At 40.3% G+C, this 23,269-nt stretch overlaps 1 protein-coding gene across 1 annotated transcript in view; it reads left to right on the top strand.

Moving 5' to 3' along the window:
* Window positions 1–23,269, top strand: part of LOC117468518 (thrombospondin type-1 domain-containing protein 7A) — a 125,609-nt gene that overhangs the window by 25,907 nt on the left and 76,433 nt on the right. Inside the window, exons 2-4 of the mRNA XM_034112689.1 lie at window positions 12,788–13,622; window positions 20,955–21,203; window positions 22,717–22,901. Coding sequence (XP_033968580.1) covers window positions 12,788–13,622; window positions 20,955–21,203; window positions 22,717–22,901 — 1,269 coding nt within the window. The remainder of the gene's footprint in view (window positions 1–12,787; window positions 13,623–20,954; window positions 21,204–22,716; window positions 22,902–23,269) is intronic.

Genomic DNA, 23,269 nt, shown 5'->3' with positions numbered 1-23,269 from the left:
ACAGAAGGAAACATATTTGTTGTCTGTCCTTCATGTTTAAATCATTTAACTATAGGCTTCATTGATATTTCTTTAATATGTCGATTTCTGACTTTGGGGAATTCTCCTTTGATATTCCAGCATTTACTCAAACTGTCTATAGATGATTTTAAAGAGATTATGAGATGATTTTTATTGTATTGTTATCTAATTCCAAGCTTTATTAAAGCAGGGAAATGAAACGTTTCAGTCCTAACTCATGGCATGATATTAACCGACTGTCTGGGAATATTGAGCCAAGACCTAATTTAGTTTGAGCGTAACACTAAAACAATCAATAAAATAAATGCTTGCAGACTAGCTTAAAAGCAGCCTGTGTAAGCTTTTCTCCAACAATATCAGTCTTGAGCGCACAGTAATAATTACCATTCGTGTCATATTCCACTGCACATCCCATGTGAGCTCTTTCTCATTGCTATATTTAATTATTTTCTCATATATTTTTTTTACATCTGCCACCAGTTTATATCTGTTATTCACAGGGAACAGAAAATCAATGCTTGAAGCAAATAACAATTGCTTTTATTTCACAGTTGTTTTACTAGCATTTAAGTTCACGAAGACCACTAATTTCACAGCTCTTGTTGAATCAGATCCTACATTGAGTATTTCTAAATGAGCCGATACCTAATACTGTGATGGTTTTCATTCTTGTGATTTACCGCTTATCCCCAAAGCTCATTTTAAACCTCTCGTTTTAGGAAGCGAGGCTGCAGAATATCCCCACTCTAGTATTTATTTGCTATTGGATTGTGATGTAAAACGTGATGCATTGTGGGAGGTTGTAATCAAATCCAGATACTGGCACTCCTGAGGGTGGGAAATCTAGCCATGTGATTGGAAAATGTATCTTAATAAAGTGACAGCTACATCATCAAGCTTCCCCCCCTTAGAGCAACACCTTGCTCAGAACAACACATGTAGAAACACTGCGTTGCAGAAAGACACACCTGTGACACACAATCTCTAACAATAGCATCTCAAACCGGCAATATTAAAGCCCACAGCCTTCTTTCATGCTGCTTGCACTTTCCCCCACGTGAGAATTCATTCGCAGATTGTCCGTTTTTTCGCATCCTCCCTCAAGAAAATCCACATAGCATGAGCTTAATCCACAAAATACAAAAGATTATCCACTACTACATGCATGCCTGGATATTACTGTCAGAAGGGGATTTGCAAACAGAGATGAGGAAAATGCAGATACACAATAAATGGAGTATTAAATCAACACCTGCAGAGTGTAATTCAGTAACTCTGCAGCCTACCGCTATCCCACGGTGAAATGTATGTTAAATACTAAGGGTCAGCTCACTCAGATTATAAGAAAATTGGATTAAAATGGAATCTAGTGGCATCCATTCATGCAGTTGCTTTTGGTTTAATTTAACAAAATGTTGAGGTACGCCCCGGATATTGCTTGCATGGAATATTAGATAGTATTTAACTATCGCATTTAAAACAAATCAACAAAAACATTTTTGTTCCAGACAGCGTGTCCGAGGAACTCTTGAAGTAGTTCCAATTAAATCCTTAAAATGAGGTCTGTGGATCATCCACAGTTAACGGGAGTATGTGTGGAAAGAAAGTTTTTTATAGATTTTTTAAATGTAACTTCCAAACATTTGAGAAAGTTCTTCGACCTCCATTGTCTGGGGATTCAAGTAAACATCCTAAAGACAAATATTCTGCAAATAAATCCATAAACAACTCCCAAATTGGCTCTAAATCTTGAGTTGGTCTGTTTTCCCTTGGGCTCTCTGTAAGACTCAGTGGCTGGATTGAACCAGTTTAAACGGTGATTAGTCCAAAGTTTGTGTGGGCTGATATTCCTGTATCTAATTCCAGAAATCATAACCCTCAGGCTTTTTCTCCATTGCTATTTGTGAACGTTGAAAAAATGCTTTGCTAAGGCAATATGTTGGCTGGTCATTCCAGTTGAGTCTTTATTGTGCTCTTGATTATTTTACTAATTCAATCTGCACATTTTGATGCTAAGTTTCTACTTTCATCAACTATTGACAGCTGATTTCATCTATTCTTACTGAACTGTTACTCAGAAGTATCTGCGTCTTTTTCTACTATTTCAGTTGCCAATCTTGTTGAACCATGGTACTGCGTTTTGTTTTTCAAGTACAAAACAAACCCTTCATACAAAATAACATCTATTTGTCAAGAGGGCTTTTCTACAACCTGAAAGCATGAAAGACCGTTCAAAAATAAAGAGTAGTTCTCTCAGCCATCTCACTGCACCCACTCAAGCTATTGTGGCATGCTTTTCTAAACTTTTGAATGGCAATGCTACATTAAAGTGGGCAATCGAGCGTTGTAAAATATCAACACCACAAACAAATACCTCAAAAAGAACAATATATTTAAATCAATGGCTTCTGTTGTGGATTGCATAGATGTGGAGGATATAGTGTAGTGTCCACCCCCTGTACATGTACTGTGATATATTGTGTACAGGGGAGGACAATATATCATAAATAAATGGGTGTCAGATTGTAAGTTTTGTTTAGGGAGGCTGCCTGGCTGTCACCTAGTTTAAGCTCAGAGCTACAACATGTCATCAGGCCTTTGGTGTTGTGTCTGTCCTCGCATAACTGCAACCAGTCTTATACATATTGCATGTTTGTGAAATGGAGATATAATACCACACCCTGTCTAGAAGAATATCCTCCTCTGGGGAAACAAGCATCCCTGCTGTGTGTACATCTCATTCTTTCTCTGGGTTCTTGCTCACAGTAATTCACCTTTAACGGTAGTGTCACTGCTGTTCCTGTAAATCCTGCCAGTACAGCATATCACAGACCCCAGGCTTTCATCCACAGGGCAGAAAGCCTCTGACACTCCCTGTGTGGCACTGAAACTCGCATCCCCCTCATCTCCTTCCCTCTTACCCTTTTGCCAAGCTATCCCACCCCTTTAGGGTAGTCTTCCATTGGCCTGTCCGCTCAGATTTGAGTCAAGAAGTCAACAAAAGCCAGACATGTGCAGCGGCTCAGTAGACAGTGTTGGCTGCACTGGACAGCTGTTGGGTGTAAATGTGTGTTTGTGTCACCTCCCTGCAGAACAACAGCTTTAATTTCTTGGAAAACAAAGGTAAAACAGCTCACTGCAGTGCAGACACATATTTATTTTTACTTTGACAGTGATGGGCAATGCCACCGTCATTTGTTCTGTTTCCTCTTCAGCATCTCTACTTAAAATGCACAAGGTAGTTTTCCAAGCTACAGCCTTTTCGACTATTTTGGGGACTTCATTTGATTTGAACCATAATGGTCAGCTTCTGTTTCATCCCACATTGTGATGATTTGAAAAAAAACAGGCAACTGATGTGTCTAACCAATGTTACAACCCGGCTCCTGGGCTGTAACAAAAAGCAGGGTGGCGAGACGAGGGGTAAGAATATGACAATGGTTTATTCTTAATAAACAAATAGCTCCACGGAACCAGCAACAGGTCCCCGAGGCTGGCACGGAGAGAGTACCCAGAGGAGTCAGTGGCCGTTTCTCAATCGCGAGGATATTGGCTTCCAAGCCAATATTTCAAGGATGCTACGTCATCGAGTGCCGCCGAAGGACTGTTCCAATCTCCAGCATACTTGGAATTCCACCGAGGCCGCGTCCTTGGTTTGGGGGAAATTTCGAGGCTGCACATGGGTAGACTTCGCGTCCTTAAAATCCCCACAATGCTTTGCGCATGGACCAATTTCCCCAAATCTGTGGCGGAAGATGTAAGGCGGGGCCTCTCATATGACGCACACCTGCACACTTGCTAGCCTGTTCCACTCTTTGTTTTCCGAATGCCAGGAAGTATTCTTGCCTTGCTTCTGAAGCAAGATGCTCGGCTCGGCTGTGCTACCAAGCCAGCATCCTCGCGATTGAGAAACACCCAGAGAGCGAGACGTATCCGGCTTGGCTCCTCTTGTATTCTTCCAGCAGGTGCAGCTCATCAGACAGGTGTAGCTCATCCGGCAGGTGCAGCTCATCAGGCACTGGAACCTGCAATCACCCACAAACACACACAGGAACAGACGGCACCCCACGTGGTGTGGAGGGGTCGTCACACCAAGATCAGCTACATGCATTTTTTAACATCTTAAGTATGAATTGTGATCATTTGTATTTAGTTCAGTATACAGACATTTACTCCAGATAGAAAAAGACAGCTCTCGCCAGCTCTTGCTCCCTGTCATTATATCATCAATAATCTCTAGTGTACCACCAGGCGTATTTAGAAGAAAATGTACTTTCTCATTACTGAAACTGGCCGTTTGACAAACCCCAGTGCTGTTGATGTTTATGTTGGTTAGACATCATTTACTTTAAACAAACTGAATGTTGAAAACCACTGCGAAGCATGGGAAGCTGCGAGTTTATTTACTAAAGATCAGTGGTTTGCATGGATCCCCATTAGTCTCCACATGAGTGGTTGCTGATCTTCACGACACCCACACAGTAAATCATATCCACCACAAGCTTATAAGATAAAAAAAAGAACAGTGACACAAAATCAAAACTGGAAAACTGCCTCAATGATGTTGAAAACAAAGGACAACTGACAATCATTATACATAACAACAAGTTAAACAGCACACAATCATGAACAGATAACAATGAATGGAAACAAATACAACATGGGGTGGTCTTAGAGCTGGGAAACACATGGCTGCAATGGTGTTATTGATATGTGTAGCACAGTATTCTTGGAAATAGGAACATATTGGATTTTTCCATTCCTCATAATTTAATGCCAATGTAGGAGATGGTGTATGCTTTATTTAGGGAGGAGTGAAACTGTGGAGGTCAATGTGGTAGATGGGGGTGTAGCACATCTGACTTTGTGTCAGAGGATAACACATAACTAACCGTACAGTCCAGGTGTTGTAGAAATTGAAATTAACTTTCTTTGTTATCGTTTTTTGTATTTCTATTCCTATAGAGCTAGGACTATTTTCATTATTAATTAATCAACCAATTATTTGGTTGGAAAATGTATTTATCTTTTTGTTTGTAAAACATCAGACAAAATGTGAAATATTCCTAAGAGTAGAGGTAAATAGAAAGATTACAATTGGTCGATAAACCAAATATAATATTCTCTTGATTGACTAATAGCTCGAATAGTCTAAATATCAAGCATAGAGTAGTTATTAAGGAAGTGAGTTGAACATTGAAATTTTTTTATGTAAGTTTTGTCTCATGTAATGTACTTAAACACATCAATTTGATTTCCCAAACATGTTCCATTATATAACAATTCAATTATATCTTATACAAAAGTGTATTTATTCATATCACCATGTTTTAAATGCATCCTTATTTGGTTAATTGGAAACATGGCTTTTCAATTATGGTTATCCGACTCTGCAGAGGTAAATGTATGTAAATGGCTGTGTGTTTTACAGGTAGTTCTGGCTTCAGAGAATACAGCTCTGTTTACCTGAGAGGGATGTGTGCAGGGATGGTTTGCCAAACTTTTTTCTGCTGTGCCCTGCTTTGCAGATAAAGTTATTTTTACCCACAGTGAATGCCATGTATTCGCTAATGAAATAGTTTACACTGTTTAGCAAGATTTGTCATCATCAGTCTGATTCAGCTCAGCGACAGCCGGTGATTATGATTGATGGACTGATTGATCCATCACCTTGTTCGTTTGCCTCAAAGTAATTAACAAAAATAGCTCAGCTCAGGAAAAATAGAAAAACTAGAGAAGACTAGAGACAGGCAACTCATCAGTTACAATCAGAGGGGACGTGTGAGACAGCACTGTTGGTCAAACACAAGGTTGGAAACTCAGCAGCTGAACACACACTTTACCCAATACAGTCTGCATTGAGACTGCAATTTAGATGTATGGGAATTTCAATCTGTAGGAAACAGGGCTGTCTTTATTTGGGAAGGAAATTGGTGATATGGACTTGAGCATGTAAGTGCAGTGATGCATTGTATTGTCATTGTAATGGTGCCCTTTTAACTTTCACACTTTGACTGTTTGCATGTAGATTGTCATGAATAATGAGCTATTGGGAAAGAAATTCTGCGTTTTACAGTATATGAGAGTCCTTTTTCACGACAGACCTTTACATAGACAACTGCTTATGAGTTGTTGGAATCTTGGACGCTTAAAGTTCACACCTTTTAGTTACTGTTAATGCGATGACGAACTAAAAAAAGCAGCGTTAGAGGTTGCATATTTTCACCCCGCCTCGGTGCATGGTCCTGACCCTTTGACTCAAAGTATTTGGAGTATTTCTTTGATGTTACCAACAGCTATGTCTTCACTGCCAAGCATGTGGGTGTTGTGATTGGAGCACGTTCTCTCTAATTTATCTTGTCACTCCTCCATCCTCTGGGGGTGTTTATGAGCTAACTGGAAGAAAAAAACAACACAGCATATCTGTAAACAACATTACAACAAGCTCGTCTTCCATTTTCTGTGTCTTACTTTTGGGTTTTTCTACCTACTTGACATGTTTTGTTCTGGTTCAGCTTCAATTTCAGCTGCTTAACTTTATAATACCGCACTTCTGTACTAAAAACTGTAACCGCTAAAGGACATTCATACAGTCGAGCACATTTGGAATAAACCTATCAATTTGGGATTTCACTGCAGTTTGCAACACACAACCTCACAGCTCTGTGTTGTACTCAAACAAACTAGTCAACAGTTTGCAATGCTTGGGGACCGAAGCATTCCCAAATTATTGCTTTTGTCAACTGGGAGGATCAAAAATGGAAATGGGAACGAGCATTTCACTTTGTATGACTTGAAATGTCTGCCTTGTGCTGGACAAATAAAGAGTCATCAAAGCTCCTTCAAGCCATGCAAGCACAATCACGGTATTACAGCTAATGAAATTGAGATCAAGTGTGAGCGGAGAGCCTGAGTCATTGTGGCTTAGTGCCGCACGGCCCATGGGCACCGATCACACTGAATGCAGGCCAGGGTTAACAATCATCCGTGAATGCTAAGCTCTTCAAAGTGTTCCCTCAGATGTTTAGTATTAGCCTCTGGTCTTTTTCCTTTTTCCTTTGCTATGTTCCACGCTAACCACTGATGCAATCTGTGGCTCATTAAGACCAAAAGGATAATGTCCATCTGGTACTAAATAGTGATTATTTGACCATGCCCCATAAGGAAAAGCATGATGTGGATGACAACAAAGTCTTTGTGTGGACTGTATTTATAGCTTGCTGTGGTCTTTTAACACAAAAACAAAGCCCTCTCGGCCCTCGCCTCGGCACACCAGATTTGTTTTGCAGCTTTCAGCAAACAAAATGTTCTCCTGAGCTTAATGCGACTCAACATGGCAAGTTCAATGTGTTAATACTTAGTTCTCCCAAAGGCTATGCAAACATGCAATTATCGCGTTGTAGTTCATGCGATTAATGCTGTCTAAACTGTGAAGCTACACAGAGTGCTGAACAATCAGAAGCTTAAATCGAAGTAGCTTTTTAACAAGTGAAACAGCAGGAATAGAGTGGCTGGAAAAAGTTGTGGTTGGTTTTTAAACCCACAAAGGTTACATAATGAAACTGACATCTTGCAGTGATGCTGTGGAACTGATGGATCAATTTCCAAGCCCATTTGCATTAGATTTAAAACACCATTTGCTTCACTAGACCATTTAGTTGATTTATTCAGGCTTTTACAAACCTGAAAATACTATCTAAACACTAAAAGGAGGTTTTTAGTGAGCAGCCATATCCATAAAGGAATTTAGTCGTCAAAGAGCCTCTGTAAAATCATCTTTCTTAGCTTTGATTTAATCAGACAAGTTGACTGAACTCATTCTCAATTACTGGAGCTGTGTGGGAGAAGGAATCCTTTGAGCCCAGAGGCTTACACAACATGTACATTAACTCACTTTTACTCTTCAGACTGCTGCTGCTTATTACTCTACAGCATATAGAAACATTTTGACAACATACTGTGGGGGTTTTAACAGTGTTCAGCTCAACTTTCCACCAAGGGTGAAAAGGTTTTACGCATTTTTCTTAACAGCGCACTGACCCTGCAGTGCTTTAAGAAAACTTAATTTTACTGATTGAGGCAAACCGGCTTATGTTTCATTAGACCTTTTCGTACTGGTTAAAGAATTATGGCGATATGATCCTGCGATTATTCCTGATCAAGCCAACAGAAAGGTCCCGTCTTTGGGTGCGAGATGCTGTTCATTTCAGAAATAATAAACAAACAGAAGCAGACGGAGACAGAGCGCCACAGTGACCCATTCATTAGCGAAGCTGACCCTGCAGGGACAAGGAAGCTGTTCATTAAATAGACGCTCGAGGCGCAGTCAGAGATCACGCTTCCACCCCGGCAGTGAGGGTAGCTCATTCCACATAAATTGTTCAAAGTGTGCCTTCAGGGGACTCGAGTGCTGGGAGACCTGTTGAGGGCTCCACGGGGGCCCAAAATATAACAAAGGATAGATCACTTTATTATTGAGTTAGCTAAAAGTGCTTTAATTTTCCTTATATAAAATTTTTTAGTTCTTTGTTAAATCTCCATCAGTTTCCTGGTTTTACTGCATGTGAAAGTCAACACATAAATTGCCATACACACCAACCTAGACAGAATATACAATATAGAAATGTTAGTTATTTATTTACACAAATGAGTAAGAAATAGCAACTTTTTTCAGGTATGCTATTTTTTCACAAAAAGTGGGATTTGTTTTGCTTTCATTTCTTATATTTTACACATCCCAGGATAAATACTGTAAACCAACATACATTAGTGTGACTATAAGTGCATGGTATTGAATATTAGACTGCAAATGAGTTTCTTTATCCCATTCATTGTCTCAATGAGGCTTTATGGTCATTATGCAAATGAATTAAATTGAGAGCAGGAAGAGCGTAACGACCTAAATCAGCAATGCTTCTGATGACTAAGGGGGTTTTTAATATTAAAAAAACACCGAAAACCAATCTTTTTGGTTTTCAAAATGATATTCTCTTATTACGACTACAGAGTCAAACGTATCATACAGAATGAAGCAAAAATAATAACATTTTTGGTGTTGGCTATGGCAAAACTGAAGTTAAATTGATTGCACCTAAATTAGCTAATTTAAGGAGTACAACTATGAGCAAAGATATAATCTCTGCATGGCCAACATATTGCAGCACAATCCTGCACATTGTGTCATGGCCATCTTGTTCTTTAAGAGAAGACAGGGTTTATAATGACCTTTTTATTTGTCATCACATAGCTTTGCTCTTCATTCTGTACTGTACCGTGTTTTCAACCGTCTAACGCCTGTATTTCCTTTGCAACTTATCTCTGTATTCTCAGTGTTTTACTGTGACGCTCGTCTTTACAATGCTATGAAGCAAGACAGCACAAACACAAGGTCGCTGACAGAGAGCGTTAAGTGTTGCTCGATACACTTCCTCTATACTGTACATGCTGCATTTATTTGTCAATATATATGTTTTCTTAACCCTCTCAGTTCTGAAAATATGCTCCCTGTATTGCATTCATTCTCATAAATCTAAGTTTCGAATGTCAAGTCTGCAGAGGTCAATCTAAATTCACTGTCAGCTAAAATAATAAACAGACAGAGAAAGAATAGTTTCGTTGCCAAATGATAAAATACATTTACATATAGATTGAACATGCCCTGAGCTCTATGCATGCAGGACTAGTAAAACTGCATCATCATCAAAATCAACTCAACTTTCACAATGTCAATCGGTTTGATAGCATTTCCTACCCTTTCAAAATCAAGAGATCATTATAACAAATCATTTTTTAGGAGACCTGATGTAGAGTAGAGTGACTAGATGCTAATTCGGTAAATACTTTCTGGTAAACAAGTGATAAATGGAAGTGAAACACAGTTTGTTTGCAGAGTGTCAAATGGTGCTGCCAGACTGCATGCAATATTTAAAAGTTAGCTGTAGGCTACCAGGGCTTCGCATTGAATTGGAGAAGAAAGAGCGAGTTTCAGTGTGAGGCAAACATGGTAACAGCTGCAATGCTCTGAGAAAACAAAACATGTCATGTATGATAAAAGGGAATGAGGCTCAGAGTAAACAAGACTCTTACTGTGCATACTTAGACCAGGCATCTTGAATATGGCGGAGTTTTGTGATCCTTATATCTCTGTTTCACATTCTGGGCTGGAGGTGGGTTGAGTTGGAGAGCTGTGCCAGAGAATAAACATGGAGGAGATAACATTTGGGATGGATTCGATGTTGGGGTGGAGGTGTTTTTCTTTTGGTACCAGAAAACTAAATTATTCTGTGTTTTAGATTCTAGATCAATCTCAATCTCAATCTTTATTTATATAGCACATTTAAAACAACCTCAGTTGACCAAAGTGCTGTACAGGCAATACATACAATATCAAATAACACAATGGGAGTAAAATAATAAAACAATAATGAAAAACATGATCAAAAGCACAATAACTAGAAACATATAAAAACACAAACAAATGTAAAAATGTAATGTTCAACAAAGAAGAATTCGATCAGCTATTCTTCACTGCATTTTCTTCCTCTGCCTCGCTATCAGCTATAAAGATATCATTCCGTTTGTATTGTGAAAACTACCAAGACCCCTTTTTCCTTTATTGGATTAAAAAACATGCCACATAGATGTTATGGACTCAAACAAACACCCAGAGGATTTGTCTGGGGAATACTAATGTATTGTATCCCTCGTCCTTACATTCAGAGCTTCTAAACAAACTAGTAGCATGATGTGATGTGGAAGTAGATGCCCAGCAAATGTACAGAATAAATCACTTGAAAATTGGACATTGATGGAGTGTGTTGATAAAGTGAGGAATAAACCGAACATTTCGAATATGCTTTGAGGCTTCTGTGATTACAGAGTCATGTTGACTGAAGACGGATCCTGTCAGCTGTATCAGCCGCTGAGATGAGAGAAAAGGCAACAAGCGGCCTCATCAGAGGCAATCACTGCCGGAAATGCGCTCCTGATTTTCCACCAGGCGTGATTTCTAACTCTGCATGGATGTAGGTCAACATAAGCTGCCCTCACACCGACTGCCCATTGCCCACAAAAGAGCCAATTAGCCCCGGGGCCACTTCCTAATATATCAATTACCTGAGAGGTTAATGTGAGGCGAAAAGTGAAGCTGCCCAATTACTTTGATTTCTCCTCACTAGTACTATATCAATAGCAATTTAAGACACAGTGATAGTACAAACCTGCTTCAATTAGTGTTTCTCAACTTGCTTGCACCAGCTGAGACTGACTGTGTTTAGTGGATTTGTACACATTTGGTGGAGTTGTGGAAGTTTACAGCTGCAGGACATTGCATATGAGATGTATTCACAATAATAGCTCACTCGTGTTCTTCGTAGTGAAGGAACATTATGACTCATTGAAGTGTTTTTATAATAACTGAAATCTACAGGTGGACTATAAGGAAGGTTTTTTATTGAAACTCTCATGTCTGAATCAGAATACCTTTATTCGTCCCACAGAGGGGACATTTGCATTTGTTACAGCAAGAAAAGAGCCAAAGAGAGCTTAATTGTAACCACGAAACATGCATACAAAATATTACAGATATAAAAATTACACAATTTACAAAATACACATCCTGTACATAATCCATGTAGCTGCTTGTTATCAAGAGCTTTTTTTAGGGAGCTACAGTAAAAGCTTTGCAAAGCCTGAGTGGATTGCAGTAGTAAGAATATTTTGTATTTTATGTCATAGTTCAAATATGAAGTGCCCAAAAACATGTTTAAAAAAAGGAAAAAATTGAAAAAAAACATTTAGTTTGAGACGAGGAAACAGGAAGTGCAAAAACGTTGACTCATTCGTCAGGTTTTAGGACTTCTTCCTGCAAAGCTCAGACTTCCTCTTCATTACCCCCGTCCTGTTCTAGGACTTTCTGCTGGATCTCTACGGCAATACTAAGAGAGGGTACAGGGAGCCATTGCAGAGACTTGTTTACAGACACATACATTTCATTGATGTGTGCGGCAATTCCTGCTGGTTGCCAATTGAGTTTGATAAATGCCACAGATTACTCCCAGCCCCTGCAAATATGCTTTCAGACACTTTCCTTTGATCACTACTAATCTCCACTGTCGCACATTGTATTTGCATTGCACAATTACCCCTCCCCTGTAGCACCCAGACTGTTTCTACTATGCACCAAGAATTGACCCATGTGTAATGCCAAACAAGGTGACACATATTTTTTTATTGAATATGATGTATTAGTTGCACTCATACATGATGTGCTGCGCGCTGCCAACGGCATTTCAACATATTTTACATCAAGGACTGCATTAGGGAGTTGTCTGTGAATGTACTGTGTCATCCTTGAACATGCATTATATGCTTTTCCTCATTTGACAAGCTAGAGTAAAGTGTCTCAGTCTCTTTTTAGCATTCGGAAGGTTTGAAGTGTTCGACTAATTCATGCTTGCATAATGTGGTTTTCGGTTTTAAAGCCACACAAGAGTTTTTGAGCTGTTTGTAAATTCAGGACTTCAAATCAATTCACAGCATGTAGAATTATGTCTTTAAATCTTTTATTTCTACGAATCCATAAGCAACAAGTAAACCTGATGCAATCTCTCAATCCCTTTACATTCGGGAGCTTTATTAGTCCAAAACAAAACCACTTCTATAATTCCCCTATTTCTGAGCTGTTTTTTTTAAATGATGTTGTTTATATGATTAGCATTTTTCCACATTTCATATTGTAATTTGAGCCTCTTCATGTGCTTCACAGGTCCATGGGGCCGATGCATGGGCAGCGACTGTGGCCCCGGCGGCAGCCAGAGCCGGGCGGTGTGGTGCGCCCATGTGGAGGGCTGGACCACGCTCCACACCAACTGTGACCAGGGCCAGCGCCCGTCCAACCAGAGGAACTGTTTCCGTGTGTGTGACTGGCACAAGGACCTTTATGACTGGCAACTGGGTGCCTGGAATGTGTGTGTGCCAGTTTCAGCAAGGACCTTATGGGCCTCGCGGCCGTTCACATGTAGTGGAGCCGAAGAGGGCATTCAGACCCGGGAGGTGGGCTGCATTCTCAAATCAGAGGAGTCTCCAGCAGAGGATTCCATCTGTGAATACTTTGAGCCCAAACCTCGCCTGGAGCAGGCCTGTTTAATCCCTTGCCCTCAGGATTGTGTGGCTTCTGAGTACTCGCCATGGACGCCCTGCTCCAAAACATGTGGAACAGGCCTCAAGACCAGGGTCCGCAGTGTCCTGGTCCCTCCACTTTTTGGAGGCTCACTTTGTCCCAACCTTACTGAGTTTAAGTCTTGTAAACCAGGGCCTTGCACAGGTCCAGAGGGCATGTACAGTCTCAGGATTGGACCCTGGAACCCCTGTGTCCTCCCTGTGACTCGGACAGAACGCCAGGTTAAGCGCAGGAAAGGTAAAGACCAGGGGGTCAGGGAGAGAGCTGGAGTCAAAGACCCAGAGACCAGAGAGCTCATCCAGAAGAAACGAACCAGGAACCGCCTTAACCGGCAAGAGAGTCCGTTCTGGGACATCCAGGTGGGCTACCAGACTCGGGACGTGACCTGCATCCATCGGAATGGGAGCATCGGTGCACGCAAGTAAGTGGCAACAATGTTATGTCAGTGTGACGGTGGAGTTCATTTCATTTTTTCCCCCTTAGTACCATTATATGCCCCTTGGAATTTGTTGTTTAACCCTTGTGTGGTGTTCACATTTGTGTTACTCAGCCAGTGTTCGTGGGTCTGGTGGACCCGCTGCCTTTTTGGGCTTCAATTCAACTCAATCAAACTATTTTACGTTAAAATACTCAACAGATGTTTGCTTCATCTCAATTACAAGCAATATAAACAGAATATATGGTTAATATTTGCCCTTTTACTTTTGTTAGATCACATTCATGAATTAAAGTGCTACTTGTTTCTTTGCCCGCTGACCGGCTGGTCCTGTGGATCGTCTTTTGTTTGTAACTAGCTGATGCTCAATCTCATCCTCTTCTTCAAAGTCACTGTCAGACTCAGACTTCTCAGAAATGTGATATTCACATTCTGAAACCTCTTCCTCTTCCTCTACATCATCATCAAATGGTTCTCTCTCTTCCAGAATCATTTGCAAGGCCCTCTGAGAATCTTTTGGCCATCTTGATCAGTTGTGATAAGGAACCAAACTGGCGAAGCTTTATTTATTGTGTCTCGCCCAAAATGTGCACCTTGGATAGAGTGTGAAAATGCGGGAATGTGAGAGCAGACAGGCGTCGGTGCTTGAATTTATCAACAATGTTGCAACCTTGTGCGGGAATGGCAGGGGCAGAAACACAAAAGTCTCACACACACACACACACACACACACACACACACACACACACACACACACACACACACACACACACACACACACACACACACACACACACACACACACACACACACACACACACAGAAGTTCCAGACAATTTCCACACTTTTGTTCGCCCCGGGTCCAGTGCACCCGAACACCCGAACACCCGAACACCCTGTATGTAATGTAAATGTGTAGGGGGGGGTACAGTGGGTGGTCATTGAAAATGTGTTCTGATATATGTTCTTCACAGAAAATGAGCCAAGGCCATTGAGTGTGGGTTTGAAAAAATAATTTATCATATCATTTTTCTTTAGCTAAATAATGAAAACGGGTCCCACAGACCCGAATACCATACAAGGGTTCAGCAATAGTAAAAGATTTGTCAGAGTTGTAACTCAATAATGAACATGTAAGCTATTGTTTTTCTCATTTGAGGATTAATCAATGATCTACCATATCACAGCGAACATGTATTATTATTATCTATTTATTTATTATATATGTCTGTTATCCTGTTTTTGTAGTTGTCAATATTTATCAGAATCACACATACGAGGAATTTGACTTGATGTCGTGGTGCATACATAAAATATAAAACAAAGAATCTTTAAGGACACTTTAATAAAATATAGTTAAATAGCAATAAAATAGAGCAGTAATTTACAGCGAAATAGATTGCAATTATAGAATATAAACTATGAAATATGAAATAAGAACCTTGAACATTGTGTGCATTAATGTAATGCATATAGAGACTACGTTGTGGCTGAGGTAAGTGTCAGTGGGGGGGCCGGGCCTTGTTTAAGAGGCCGGTAGCGGAGGGGAAGAAACTGTTCAGGTGGCGAGAGGTTTTGGTCCTGATGGAGCGCAGCCTCCTGCCAGAGGGGAGGGGGGTGAACAGTTTGTATCCAGGGTGGCAGGGGTCGGCCACTATCTTACGTGCCCGCCTCAGGGTTCTGGAGGCGTGCAGGTCGTGGAGGGATGGCAGATTGCAGCCGACCACCTTCTCTGCAGAGAAGCAAGTAAACTGCTCCTCATAATTCCTGAACCTTTGACGTTTAGTTGTACTGATCCCAGAGTCAGTGCCTTTCTAACATAATGCCAAATGTATCCTTCTGAATTTTTTGTTTTTTGTTATCCCTGTCAGGAAGTGACACATAGCGACGGATGTTTATCGGCCGTGTTTGTCACTGCTGTGCTGTCACTGCAATGGAGCACAATTTACCACAGTGTAGTATATATGTCAACTTCAGATGATGAAAGTGGCAAAGCAATTCTTTTTATGACATTTTTGAAAGAACTTTTTTAGGATTTCTTTGGATTGTTGTCCTCTGGTTTAGACAGGATCTGTGATGATATGTTATCAGAAAAGTGAACAAATCAATTGTCACTAAAACTGTCCCTTTGTCCCCTTGAGGCTCAGCCATGAAGTCAGATTGCTACTGTACAGAAAATATTCTCAAATGAATAATGATGGGAAGTTTTTTATTTCTTCTACATTTTAGGGTTAAGGTCTCAACATTAAGAGAAGATCAGTGAACCCTTTCCCCAAAAATAAAAACAGGTCATTGAATATTGTCGTCAGTGGGCACTCTTATCCCAAATACATGCTGTAACTATATAAGTGCACATTTATAGTGTGAGTAAACCCATGTGGGATCTAACCGATCTAACCTGTGGCCATGACCTATAATTGCTGGGAGCTACAAAGTCACACTCTGAAAATAAGATACATCAAAAGGCTCCCACTCATTTCTCAGCAGAGGTCGTATGAACAACAAACATTTAACTTCCTACACATTAATCTGCCAGCAGCTTCAGAGAACGCTATCAACATCAAACACTTGGTTTTTGAAAGCCATACAGAAGAATTGTATTTTTACTGACTAATTATTGTTATCACTCATTACGTCATATGCCTTTTCAGGATTGGATAGTTATCCTATATCAAAAAAGCCAAGAGTTTGATATCTGGTCATCAAAAAAAACATTCAACACAGAAGAGTTTTACAAGGATCTATCTACCCAATACATCAATAACAATCAATCAGCTATAATTGCAATAGCAAGTATGGAGGAAGGCATGTACAGTTTCCATCTGCTTCCTGTTGTAACTGCAGCCGAAGTGACACTTAATGTATACTTAAATGAGTTTGTTTTCCACCTGTTCAATGAAAGCGAACTGGACGAAAGCAGTTCAGCAATTTCAACACAAGCTGTCATGCCTGAAGACACATTAAAACGTGTTAGCCTAAATCCAATTGTAAGAGCCTGTGAAGACTTTCTGAATCAACCCATGCACAGAAATCCTGGCTAATTGGCTAAATAGCTCAATTGTAATTGTTCTACCTAAAAAGCGAAAGCGAAATCATGCATCTTCAGCTGTTTTTGGCTATTACCAAACAGCTTTACAGTACCTGCAGTACCACTACTCTCTGTACTGAAGTAGGACAATGCTATAGGGTCTATTGTCTGATTTGACTATTTAAAAACACCCAAACAGGGAATTGTGGACTTTTGGTTTTAAAAAGTAGTTTATTTGGCTTTCCAAAGGGCCCCACAGATGTATGTCTTAAATATCTTACAACAAATTAAGGAATGATTTCCCGAATATCTAATCTTCCCGTTTTAATACATTTTTGTGTTTGCAGCAATAGGCTCCTAGGGCCGTAGCTGCTGCCCACTTTTGTAGACAGTTGTTAGGCTGAAGTGGTTGAAGACTACAAACGTTTTGTGTTAATCACTAAATGTTGGTTCTTGTTACAACATTCATGCTGTTATTCGTTATAAAAGCTTTGATTCCTTCATAAGATGGCTGCAAGTAATCAGCCATTCTGCTAGAGCTCCATTCTGTATCATCTATTTTTCTCTTCCTCGACCGACGGTGAATTAAAAAGTCATAGTTCTTTGCTCGGAACTTGGTGAGGGGCTTTTATGATCTCAAGGAAAGAATCAATGACATGTCAGTAAAGCAAGACATATCTGTCGCATGCCCCCGTACTCCAAGATTTGATCAATTATGTAAATCTATTCATTAATGCTTTGTTGGCGCAGTGCTCTGAGTAGTGACTGGGATCAAATATTTCAAAGGAACCGTGAAAACAACTCACATGCCCTTAGGAGCATAAATATTAATCCTTGACTTGTTTATTTCTTGTCCTGAAATATTTATAGTTGTTTTTGCCACTTTCAGAAAAAGTGGAACAAACTTCCCAGTGAAGCAGTAACCCAGTCGTATCCCAGCCAGAATCTCTCTGAACATCTTGCTCACTTCATTTCTAATTTAGTTTGATGAACATCTGTCATTGGGTCCTTGCTTTTTCAACAATCCTCGACGTGTTCCGAAACAGGCGACCTCCTCGTAACAAAGTCTCCTGCTTGTGCACCTATTTGTGAAGCTTGCATTATGACCTTTTTAAGTTATTGCTGTGCAAATATTGGGGGGGGGGGGGGTATCACATTACATTATGGCAGTTAATGCTGCGGGACTCACATGCTGCTGTAATTTAACTTGTCATCATTTTTGGCTCTTTCAGAAGTGTTTTTGCTAAAGGCTCTAAAGTAAAATAAAGAATTAAATAATAAAAGTGCTTCTTTAATCACTTGACCAACAACTAATCATGTTTTTAGACAATTTCATGGGCAGTAGCTAACCTTTTGATGAATGCAGTGTAAGTAATGAGGGTACTCGACAAGTGTTGAAATAAGGACATGATCTGAATGCTCTATTTTGTCTGAAAGCCCTTGGAGTCCGTTGTTGCCAGTTAGGGTGTAACACCATACATAAAGTGAACTTTTTCAGACATAGTCTTAGTTATTTAAATAGAGAATGATTGTGTCCTCATTCTGTCTGAATGACTGAGATGAAGAAATAATGACTTCTTTTTGCTACTTTGAAATCTCCACAAAAATGCTTGGGCATTCACACAACAAACGGATCAAAGGATCCAGTGGCAGCAGAAATGGGTCATCGGCAGCATTAGGGGCTTTTTAAAACACAAGGAGTTCCATCTGAGACAGGAAATCGAGCCATCACCCTCAGTGCGTCACATTAACTGTTCAAAATTGTGGTTGTTTTCCTCCGATGCAAAATGAGGGAGAATACCAAGTGAGTTTGGCAGAAAAAACATAACTACGGTGTTCTGACAGTGCCGCTTTGGTACCACTTCAAAGACTGCAGAGGTGCTTTAATCCGCAAAGACACGGGAGTTAAAAGAAGAAAAAAACAAAACATGCTCAGCTCATACATTTCCTCATTTATACAAAATCTGAGTTGCTGGAGGTGAAGTGTGGTGGCAGGGTCTAAATGAGAGGTTTCTAAATGAAGCAGAGCTGTAATTAGCACTAATAGCTCGTCAGCTGCAACGCCTCGAGGGGAAAGACATCCAGACTGAGGAGCAGAAAGCAGTCGGCTTTAGTCAGAACACATTTCTAATGATTCGGTAGGGACCTAAAGTGAGAGTGGGTTATTCATTACATCTAAATGCCATTTAGCTGATCAAAAGATGTGTGTGAGCGATTGATCACAGGTTGTTTTGGTTGTCTTAAAACACACTGCCACGCTACTCTGGTTTTACCCCTAATGTGAAACTGGTTATGCAGTGTATGCTAATTAGAGAAGCTAATGACACAATGTGGCACCAGTCAAGGGCAGAGGGTTTAAAGGCACTATGCACACAGATATAGTTTCATATGTGTTGCTCTGACATATTCAAAGACCATTAAATCCATGTCTTTAAGGCATCTTGGTACGTTGATATTAAAATGACATTGAGACGTAATGTGAATTAATGTCACTGTAATGAGGCATGAGTTCACTTCATATCTCTGTGTACAACAATAATAACTATGATCAGTCTAAGTGTAAGAATAACAAATAGATCAAAACATCTACCTCTGGAGAGTTGTAAGGCTTATTTGCTTACCATTTGTACTTGATTATTCATTTTTGATTTGTCACTTGCAGTGCAGTTCAGTCTATAAAGTCGTTTATCAAGAAAAACTGCCAAATATTTTCAAGTTTCAGCCTTTTGGATATTCAAATGTGCTGCTTGTCTTTGTCTTTTGTTCCAGCAAAACAACAGGGCTTGTGTTGGGCATGGTAGTTGGCTGTAAACACTACATAATTATAACTTTATCAGTATAACTAAAATAAATAGGAAAATATGTTTGCATACTCCACCACTTGTCACAGCATGGCTACACTCAGCCTACTTTCTCTTTTTTGTTTCATCAGAAAAGTTTGTGGATTGTACTTTTTCTGGTACCACCTCAGTTCAGACTTCACGCGAAATAAAGCAACACCAGAGGGGAAGTTAAAGCACTGTGGCCAGCTAACGGTTAGAGAACACCAGACATCCACAAAATGAAACTACCATCAATAGCCATTGCAATATTTGGTTCACTCCAAACTGATTTCTTTTTTTAAAGCAGCAAAACTACACCGTGCACTTGAGAAACTGCACACGGTAATCTGTTTGGTTGCCAATGAAAGGATTATGCGAGGAAGGGAGTTTAAGATGATGTCACAGCAGTTTTGCACAGCAACGCTAAGGCTATCAGCTAAGAACCTCGCCTACACTGAGGGGGGAATATCTGGCGTGGAAAACAAAAGAAAGAAAATGTGTTGTTACCAGGAGTCAGTCATGTTGAGCAGAGCTGTACCGTGACACATGTCTGATATCCATGTGCTACATTTTAAGCAGACAGGTGTGGCTCAGGGGGTAAAGAATTCATACAACAAATGAAAGGTTGGTTTCTTAGTTCTGGTGCCTGTGGTCACAAGTGTCCTCGGGCCAGGTTCTGAAACCAAAATGGTTCTCCACCAATAGTGTGTGAGTGTGTATATATTGTTTGTTTAAAGGTCCCCTATTATAATGTTTTTCATCAATATATTATAGGTCTCAGATATATACAAAACATGTCTCTGAAGTGTTTGGCTCCAAATACCAAGCAGATCATGCATTGTAGCATCCCATAATCCCCTCTGTTTCAGCCCTGTTTCAAAAGAGCTGATTCTCTGTCTGTTACTTTAGATGAAAATAAGGAGCCACTCCCCACGCCCCTCTGAGAGATATTTGGTTAAAAAGAACACAATGTGCTCTAGGAGGAGATTCAGGTGATAAGGTTGGGGGTGTAACTTTGGTTGGTTATGGGCTAAAAATCGTTATGACATCATAAAGTGGCCAAAATCTGATCAGCTCATTTTCAGACAGGTTTTTATATAAATGGATCAGGACAAAAAGTGAGCGAATCTTTTTTCCTGAAACTTTCAGAATATCTTTACGCAGAGGGGACACATGTTTATGTATAAAAGACAGGACAAAGTGGATTTTGATTAATAATAGGTCCCCCTTTAAATCTGTTTGAAAAACCACTTTGTAGAAACGTCAAGTCATGGACTCAGGGTGTTATGGGCCTGACTATTTCTTGGCCAGGGACAGACAGTGAATCTATGAGTTTACATTATGTATGTATGTGGTGCTCTCCTCTTGTTCAAACTTCAGGAACCCAGTGTACCTCTGAATAAAATCTTTCTTAACTTAACCTTACCTTCCCTCCCTTCTGTTCCCCTCCTCTTCATCCTTTTCCAGCCTGTGCACGATGAGAGACCTGCCGCTGACTGTCCAGTCCTGCGTCCTTCCCAAAGACTGCCAGCTGACCGACTGGATCCAGTGGGGCCCCTGCTCTAAAACCTGCTTGGACCCCGAGTCTCCCATAGGCAATCGCACTCGGAGCAGACAGGTGGTCCAGTTCCCTGTGGGCGAGGGGGCGGAGTGCACACCTCTGGAGGAGTTGGAGTCATGTGAACCTCAGGGTGAAAGCGTGCCGCCCTGCGCAACGTGAGTTCCTCCTGATGACACGGGGGCGGGGAACTCAGCAGGGAGTCAGCACAGGCCTTTTGAATTTGAGTGAAACTGTAGATGTGTTTTTCATAGCGAGCACTTGGCAGGCGCTCGTGTTTCATGGGGATACAATTGCATGTTGGGTTGTGATAACACCCTCCTCTTTGGTTACAGAATTGTTAAAAACCCTGTTACAGTGCACCACACACTGCAGGGATTCATTCTGTATGCCTATAAAGCTGATGCAAAAACATACAGCAGAGTGAATGTCTGGTATTGAACCTGGCTCATGCTGCACACGCTTCCTGTTGGTTGTGCTTTATCTCATATCACCAAGCTAATTTGTTCTCCTGGGTGGCCGCCGGGTGTGTGTGTGTGTGTGTGCGTGTGTATGCATGCGAGCGTAGTAGGCAGCATATGGAGATAGATTGGAATAAGTGCTTGGGCTGGTGCCAGACAGAAAGTAGAGACTAATGGAGGGAGACTGCAAGGATATTTTAGTCCCACAAACTCTCTCCCTGCACACACACACAAACATACACACAAATACTTAAACTATAGGTCCCCAGATGGCCTTTATTCCCTCAGTTTCACCCTATATCATCCTAACACAGCTACTGCTAAAACATTTTCTCATACTCTAATCCCCGAGAGTGTTTGATTTTCTATGGTAGACATTTATTTCTCTGTTTAGAAATTGCCTTTTCAGACCCACATGATTCCAAGTTTCAGTTTTTATGTTGTCCCCTGACACTCATTACCGACAGTAAATTGTGAGAATGAAACAAATATCCATAATGATATTCAAAAATCAAAGTCCTTTTTTTCTCTGAAAAACAATTGTTCTTCTGTCGGGTAAATGAATGGTAAAACTGACTTTTGAAGTTTGTGAAAGGACTTAACTGGACAAACTGTGCATACTCTACTTGTTATTTTGTTTATTTCATCTTAGCATCATTATAAATGCATCATACATGTATGCACAAGGAGCAAAAGCAGGCTTAAAAATGAATTGAAATAGAAAAAATTAAATAAAATGCATCCAACTATGCACATGAAACAGGCATGTTGTATCTACAGAGTATTTAGTGAAGGTTAATGTTGTTTCTCTTTCAGCCTGATTTAAAAATTAACATTGTGTTGCATTTTGATTAGGGTTTGGTAGACAGTTCCATAGGTTTGCTCCTTATATAGAGAAGACTGATTGTATGAAAGAGGTTTTAGTTAATGCAATGTGACAGCGTATATTGAAGCTTGTGTTTTGACTGTACTGCCGTGCTGGTGTCTTGTACCAAAGTCATCATTAAGCAGGGAATGAGTAAGACCATTTTAAATGAAGCTTTTACTGAAACGTGCAATTTATCATGTTTTCAGAAAAAGTTCTTGGTAGTAAATGGTTGTTACTATGCAACACATCCTGAGGTGCTTAAGTTAGATCTGCAAAATGAACTTCTGTACTTTGACACTTCGCAACACCCACACACAACATCCATGTGCTCTTCCTCTGTAGCTACACCTGGAGGAGCACCGAGTGGAGCGACTGCCGGGTTGACTCGTTGCTAAGCCAACAGGACCGTAGACGTGGCAACCTGACAGGTCTCTGTGGGGGAGGCTTACAAACCAGAGAAGTTTACTGCGTCCAGGCCAACGCTGAGCTTCTCAAATACCTCAACGACCTCAAAGAAAAGGAGAAAGGTAAGAAATCATTGTTCTGTAATATTAATGCATCTCATAAAAAAAAAGTCCATTTTTAGTGCTGGGATGTAAATATTTTTGCTACAAGGCCCATGTCATTATTAATGCTCATCCTAAATACTTTTCTCTTGATACTTTTTCACTGACATTTTTTGAGAGGTATTGACAGTCTGAATCATTTGTACAGTATGTGTGTATTTGCCACAAATGATCAGTGATCAATTAGCTGCAGTAAGCTAGCAACCTATGTCAAAACGTGCTGCTCTTCGCTTTAAAATGCTGCTCAGTTTTTCCAGGTATTTTTATTTTTGTCTCTTGTGTTTGTGCTCTCTCCCTGTCCTCTGTTATGTTTGTATCCTCAGGTTGTT

Source organism: Trematomus bernacchii, unplaced genomic scaffold (assembly GCF_902827165.1).
Source record: "Trematomus bernacchii unplaced genomic scaffold, fTreBer1.1, whole genome shotgun sequence".
In the NCBI taxonomy this organism is placed as follows: Eukaryota; Metazoa; Chordata; class Actinopteri; order Perciformes; family Nototheniidae; genus Trematomus; species Trematomus bernacchii.
Note: the sequence above shows the minus strand (reverse complement) of the source record. Positions and strands in the feature narration are given on the sequence as shown.